Below are 6,590 nucleotides of genomic sequence, written 5' to 3'. Positions count from 1 at the left end.
TGCCTGTGCCACCCTTAGCCCCAGTACCCCGCCTCCTAGCAGGCTGGGTTGGCCTGCGTGGACGGCTGCTAGGAGTACAGGGCTCCTAAGGGTCCCCGGCAGATGCCCGGAGCAGCTCCGTCCCCGGCCCCGCGGGCGCCGCCCAGATGGCCGCAGGGTCTCTCCCTGCCTCTGCCCTTTACACGAATGTCTTCATCTCGACTCGGTTCTACCTCACGACCCTGACCCCTCCGGAGCCCTCGCGTGGCCAACGTGCTCGGCGCCTTTCAGAGCGAGACGCACCACGCAGCCAGGGCCGGGACCCTCGCCACCCGCCGCACGGGGGTCTGGAAGGCCTAGGGCCGACCCTCCGGCCGCGCCACCACGACACGTGACGTGTGCGCAGGCGTGTCTCCACAGGCCCGCGGGTAAGCCGAGCCCGCACCGCCGCAGCCCCCAGACTCAGCTATGCAGGGCCCCGCCCCCGCCCCCGCCCCGCGCGGCCGCTCTGGGGAGCTCTAGGCTCTCGGGAGGACTGGCTCTCGGTGGTTCGCGGCGGGGCGGGGCCGGCGGGCGGGGCTTTTGCGGCTGCGGGCTCCGCCCCTGGAGCAGGTGCCCGGCGGGGCCTGGGGCTTGGGGCTGAGGGCGCCCCTCGGGCCAGAGCTCTGCCGCGACGCGGAGCAGGGCTGGGCTCCGCAGACTGGCGGGCCGCGCGGCGACCGGTCCCGAAGTTGCTTGCGGGTCTGACCCCACCTCTGCGTCCCTTGCCCCTGCCCCGTGTCCCCTGGGGAACAGGTGTCGTCCGAGCTGGCCAGGTCCCCGCTAAGCAAGGCTTCTGGAGCTCCTAGCCACTTCGTGGAAAAGGCCTGGACAGGGCAGTGGGGGTCTCCACTGCCCTCGCGCCAGGGCCGAGGCCGCTCCGGGGGACGCTGCTGCCCGTGACCAAGGGCGACGCCAGCGTTGTGGCCACCGGGTCCCAAGCACGCCCCCTTCCTGCTGGGCCCAGGCCCAGGTGTCCAGGGACTGGTGCAGGGTGGCCCAGCGCTGGGACCTCCTCTGGAACCCACGGATGCGCCTCCCAGGGCATGGGGACTTTGTGGCTGACCTAGGAGGTTTCCTGGGTGACCTGAGGGGACGAGGGAGCGTTGACGGCCTGCAGTGGACAAGGGGAGGGGCCGCAGCGATGGCCATGGCCAGTGCAGACGGACGTGGGGCAGAGGGAACGGCCTGCAGTGGACGAGGGGAGGGGCCGCAGGGTGGCCATGGCCAGTGCAGACGGACGTGGGGCAGAGGGAGAGCTAACGGCCTGCAGTGGATGAGGGGAGGGGCCGCAGGGTGGCCATGGCCAGTGCAGACAGACGTGGACTCCTTCCTGCTCAGCTCTGCGTCAGCCTGGGTGCGGCCCCCCGCCCAGGGCTCCTTGCTTGCTTCCTGGGGCTGACGGCAGCACTGGGCTGTCTTGACTGGGAGCCTGTGCCGGCCCCTGTCACACCCGCCTGGCCCACGCTGTGGGAGTCCAGCCCGGGCCTGGCCGGCACCCGGCCCCAGTCCCACCTCTGCCGTGCGGCCCCGAGCTCTGGCATCCTGGACCCGCAGCCCTGGGCTTGTGATCCCCTGGGCAGGCCGTGGCCCCGCTGTGAGACCCTGAGCTGCCGCCTGTCCTTGGCCAAGAGGGCCATGGTGGTGCCCACCCTGGGCAGCTCAGCGGCGTCCCTCCTCCTGCCCGGAGCTCTGGGGGCAGCTGGGGGCGCTGCTCCGAGGGCCTGGGGAGGGGTCAGCTGTGCTTCTGGCCTCCCTGGGAGAGGGTTCCGGGGACGCTGGGAGAAGAGGCTGTCACCAGGCCCCTGCTCCCTCCCTGGGTGCCCCAGCAAGGTCAGGGGTGTGTGCGGGGCAGGGCAGGGGCCTGTCCCTGAGACCTGCACAGGGCTGCCAGGCAGCGGCCGGTGGGCGGCCGTAGTGCCCCGTGTGCCCGGGCGGTGTGGTTGGTGAGGCTCCTGCTGGCCTGAGGGGCTCGTGTGGGCACAGGTGGCGCGAGGAGGGGTCCTGGGACATAGCAGCTCACATTCACGGGGCACACAGGGCGTGCTCACCACAGCCCTGCACGGAGGGACCGGGCCAACAAAGAGCTTCCAGAGGTCGGGAGCTCAGGCAGCCTGACCCTGAGCTGTGTGTGCGTGTGTACATGCGTGTGCGTGTCTGTGTGTGTGCAAGTGCATTATAGTGCACACGTGTGTATGCATGTATATGTGTGCATGTGTCTGTGTGCATGGCAGTGTGAGTGCATACTGTGTGCATCTATGCCTACACGTGTGTGTGTGTGTGAGTGTGAGTATCACAGACTGAACACTCAGCCTGGCAGTGTGTGTGCATCTATGCATGCGTGTGTGTGTGTGTGTGTGTGAGTATCACAGACTGAACACTCAGCCTGGCAGTGTGTGTGCATCTATGCATGCGTGTGTGTGTGTGTGTGAGTGTGAGTATCACAGACTGAACACTCAGCCTGGCAGTGTGTGTGCATCTATGCCTGCACGTGTGTGTGTGTGTGTGTGAGTATCACAGACTGAACACTCAGCCTGGCAGTGTGTGTGCATCTATGCATGCGTGTGTGTGTGTGAGTGTGAGTATCACAGACTGAACACTCAGCCTGGCAGTGTGTGTGCATCTATGCATGCGTGTGTGTGTGTGAGTGTGAGTATCACAGACTGAACACTCAGCCTGGCAGTGTGTGTGCATCTATGCATGCGTGTGTGTGTGTGTGTATGTGTGAGTATCACAGACTGAACACTCAGCCTGGCAGTGTGTGTGCATCTATGCATGCGTGTGTGTGTGTGTGAGTGTGAGTATCACAGACTGAACACTCAGCCTGGCAGTGTGTGTGCATCTATGCCTGCACGTGTGTGTGTGTGTGTGTGAGTATCACAGACTGAACACTCAGCCTGGCAGTGTGTGTGCATCTATGCATGCGTGTGTGTGTGTGAGTGTGAGTATCACAGACTGAACACTCAGCCTGGCAGTGTGTGTGCATCTATGCATGCGTGTGTGTGTGTGAGTGTGAGTATCACAGACTGAACACTCAGCCTGGCAGTGTGTGTGCATCTATGCATGCGTGTGTGTGTGTGTGTGTGTGAGTATCACAGACTGAACACTCAGCCTGGCAGTGTGTGTGCATCTATGCATGCGTGTGTGTGTGTGAGTGTGAGTATCACAGACTGAACACTCAGCCTGGCAGTGTGTGTGCATCTATGCATGCGTGTGTGTGTGTGTGTGTGTGAGTATCACAGACTGAACACTCAGCCTGGCAGTGTGTGTGCATCTATGCATGCGTGTGTGTGTGTGAGTGTGAGTATCACAGACTGAACACTCAGCCTGGCAGTGTATTTCCCTCCCCTGCAGGGCCACCCTGCGGCAGGCAATGCGGGGCCCCTTCCTCCCAGGCTGCCCTGCCATTCTCAGCATGCTGCCTCCTGGCACAAGGTGGCTGCTGGGCCCCAGCCATTGTTTCAGCCAGCAGGAAGGAGAAAGACCATGCCGCCTCCACAGAGGGGTCTGCCTCCAGCCCCCTCCCCAAGCTGGGCAGTGAGGCTCTTAGTAGTAAGGAAGGGAGACAGTGCACAGCGCAGGCGCCTCACTGCCCGCTGGACGGGCATCAGCAGGAAAGGCCTGTGGGACACCCAGCTGTGAGCCTTGCTCCCCACTGCTCGGCCGGGGAAACGGAGGCCCAGGCCCACCAGAGGAGACATCAGGGGCCGGGCTCCCTCCTGCCCAGGCCTCTCCTCCCTGGAGCCCCTGGGGAAGAGCAGGGGGTAACCTGGCTGCCGGCCTGGGGGAGGGTCCCCGGACCAGGACGGGGCTGCTGAGCCCCACCTCAGCTGATGCCCGGTCCCCCTCCCTTGCGGACCCCAGCCCCCTGCTGGCTGCCCCTGCAGCCTCCCAGACCACACAGCTGTGGTGGGCATCTCTCTGCCTGGGGAGCCCCTGGGGGCCGCAGCAGCGGGGAGTGGCTGACCGGCCAGGCTGGGCGGGGAGCGGAGGAAGCAGGCGCGGGCCGAGGAGCCAGTACTGTTTATTCCCACGGGGCAGCGGGGTCCGAGGGGCGGGTGGGGGCCAGGCTGGCCGCGCCGGCGGTGGGGGCCAGCACCCAGGTCCCTGTTGCTCAAAGGCTGGCGAGGAGGCTGAGCAGCAGGGCTGCGCCCACGTTTGCCAGGCTGCTCAGGGGCCCGCCGGCCCCCGCCCCCTGCGGGTGGCCGGGGCTGCTGCCGCCCGGCGGCTCCTGGGGGTGGGGGCTGTGCCAGGGCGGGACGTTGCACAGGGTGGACTGGCAGCAGGTCTTGGTCATCTGCATCCCCTCCACCGTCTTGGTGATGGGCTGGCAGGTGTCCGCGCACCACGTCGAGTAGGTGGTCAGCAGGCCCGACTCTGGGGAGGGAGGGGGAGGGGTGCTGAGGCCCGGCCCGGCTCCCCAGGGGCCTCGTGGGGGCGGGGCCGCGGCTCACCGGTGTTGCTGTGGGCGATGAGGGTGGTGCAGGAGGCCTGGCTGTGGGCGCAGCTCTGGGTGTGGCTGCAGCGCTCCTCCCTCTGCAGGGCCTGGCAGGTGTAGCACTGTAGCCGCCCTGCAGGACGGGGCTCGGGCTGAGGCCCCTGCCCGCTGAGGGGCAGTGCAGGGCCCGGGAGAAGGAGCCGGGGCTGTGCGGATCGCGGAGGGTGAACGCCCCCACGAAGAGCCCTCAGCTCCTCCCCGCCCAGGGCTGCCCTGCGGCTCTGCCCGCCTCGCCCTGCCCACCCTCTCCAGGGCCAGGAGCTCTTTCCAAATGGAACCCAGGCCTCCCCAGCCCCCGCTCCGGGCCCCCAGCCCCTTCCCCCTGAGTGAGAGGAGTGGGGTGTGCCAGGCGCCCCTCAGTCGCCGGTCACATCAGCCCCGCTGGCCAGTGCTGGGCGGGGGGGGGGACGGTACCTGTGTCCCTGCTGCCGGCGTTGGCCTGGGCCTCTTCTTCCTCTTCCTCGTCATCGTCGCTGTAGCCGTCCAGGCCCACGTCGTCGTCCTCGCCCTCGTCCTCCTGCGCCCGCGCTCTCCCTGGCCGTGCAGGGGCGCCTGTGAACCCCGGCTACCCAGGCGCAGAGGACACCGCTCGGGGCCGCGCCCCTCTGCCCCCGGGCGCCCCCCCGCCCCGGCAGGGCCTGCTCTGTCCCTGCGCAGCCGGCTTGCTGGCCTGCACGGTGGCCACCAGCCCCAGCAGGTGCTGCGGTGGGCCCTCACTTCAGCCTTGCTGTGTTACAGGGCAGGAAGCTGAGGCCGGGAGAGCCGACGGACCCCCCCGCCCCGCGCCACGACCCCCACCCATGCTGGAGAGGCTGAGCCTGAGGCTGGGGGCCGGGGGGCCCCTCTTCCTCCCCGGGCTCTGCCCCCACACCTGGCTGCCTGCACAGCAACAGGGCCAGGAGCACAGCCCCGAGCGCCTTCATCCCGTCCGAGCGAGCCGGGTCCTCGCACAGGGCTCTGGGCTTGCGCTGAGTGGGACGAAGGGCACTGCTGGGGCTTCCCACGGCCCCCACCCCTGCAGCGGCAAACAATGGTCCCGACTTGGCCCCCAGCTACAGGCGCCAGCCCGGGGACGCCGCTTCCCTCCAGTACCTCTGGGGCCGCGGGGGGAAGGAAGTGGTTGTGGTCAGCACTGGGCGTCCTGTCCACCTGGGCAGCCCCCCCCGTGCGCCTCTCACCCACTCCCTCCAGTCCCTCTGGTCTGCACTGCAGGAGCTGCTCCCAGGAAGACCCCAGGAACTCAGCGGGGGGCAGGGGCTACACCTGCGGTGCCACCTCTACACGGCCCTGGCCAGGGCCAGCTGACCCTGTGGGGGTAGGGAGGGGACGCTCCTCCTTAGCTCCGGGGGGGGGGCACTGCCCAGTCCCGGCCAGAGCCCGAGATTCGCCCAGGGGGAGAGATGGCCTCACTGATCCCAGCTGGGCCACAACGCTGGGGGCCAAACACTCGCAGGTAAATGAGAGCCCAGCCCCCCAGCTCTGTGCACCCTATCTCCTTCCAGGCCTGGCACGCATTGTCCTTCCTGGAGTCCCATCTGGCCAGGCCGAGGGTGGTGGCCCCTGGGTGGGGACGAGGCCTCACAAGGCTGGGGGAGCCGGGTCCCCAACACAGTGCAGACACCTGGCCCCCCATGCATCTCCCAGGCGGACACGGACGCTGGTCCTGAGTGTCCCCCAGGGGCCACATCAGGGCCTGGGTTTGCCCAGCCTTTGCCCTGGGCCCAGCCTCCTCCCCAGCCCAGGCTGCCCCCCACCCCCAGCCATGCCGAGCCCAGTGCCCTTGTCAGCAGTGTGGTCACCCCCGCCCCCTGCCCGCAGCCCCCGGGCTTTGGGGTCCTGGCCGTAACTGGCTCCCGTGCCTGGCTCCCTCCTGTGCCCAGTGTTAGCACCCGGCTCCCTCCCGTGCCCGGCTCCCGTGGAAGTCCCATTGCTCTTCCTGGCAGCAACAGCCTCGGGCTCAGAGCTGGGTGCTGGCCGGGCACCGGGGACACCCGCGGGCACTCGCACTCCCTCCTGCTGGGCAGGGGCTGAGAGTGGAGGTGGGTGCAGGGGCAGGGGCAGTGCTGGCATGGAG

General features: G+C 68.0%; 1 protein-coding gene across 2 annotated transcripts; it reads right to left on the bottom strand.

Moving 5' to 3' along the window:
- Positions 1-4,025: 4,025 nt before the first annotated feature.
- Positions 4,026-5,625, bottom strand: GPIHBP1 (glycosylphosphatidylinositol anchored high density lipoprotein binding protein 1). Of its 2 annotated transcripts, none has more exons than XM_051841827.2 (4): positions 5,388-5,625; positions 4,931-5,050; positions 4,473-4,589; positions 4,026-4,395 (listed from the first exon to the last, which is right to left on the bottom strand). In XM_051841827.2, exons 1-4 carry the CDS (start codon positions 5,437-5,439, stop codon positions 4,133-4,135), a joined length of 552 nt encoding a protein of 183 aa, XP_051697787.1. In that variant the 5' UTR covers positions 5,440-5,625; the 3' UTR covers positions 4,026-4,132. The 2 variants fall into 2 exon arrangements, with proteins under 2 accessions (XP_051697787.1, XP_069932011.1); XM_070075910.1 differs by having other exon boundaries at positions 4,473-4,662; positions 5,388-5,584.
- Between the last annotated feature and the right edge of the window lie 965 nt (positions 5,626-6,590).

The sequence above is a fragment of the Oryctolagus cuniculus genome, chromosome 6 (assembly GCF_964237555.1).
Source record: "Oryctolagus cuniculus chromosome 6, mOryCun1.1, whole genome shotgun sequence".
NCBI classification, from domain to species: Eukaryota; Metazoa; Chordata; class Mammalia; order Lagomorpha; family Leporidae; genus Oryctolagus; species Oryctolagus cuniculus.
This window is presented reverse-complemented; position numbering and strand designations above follow the sequence as displayed.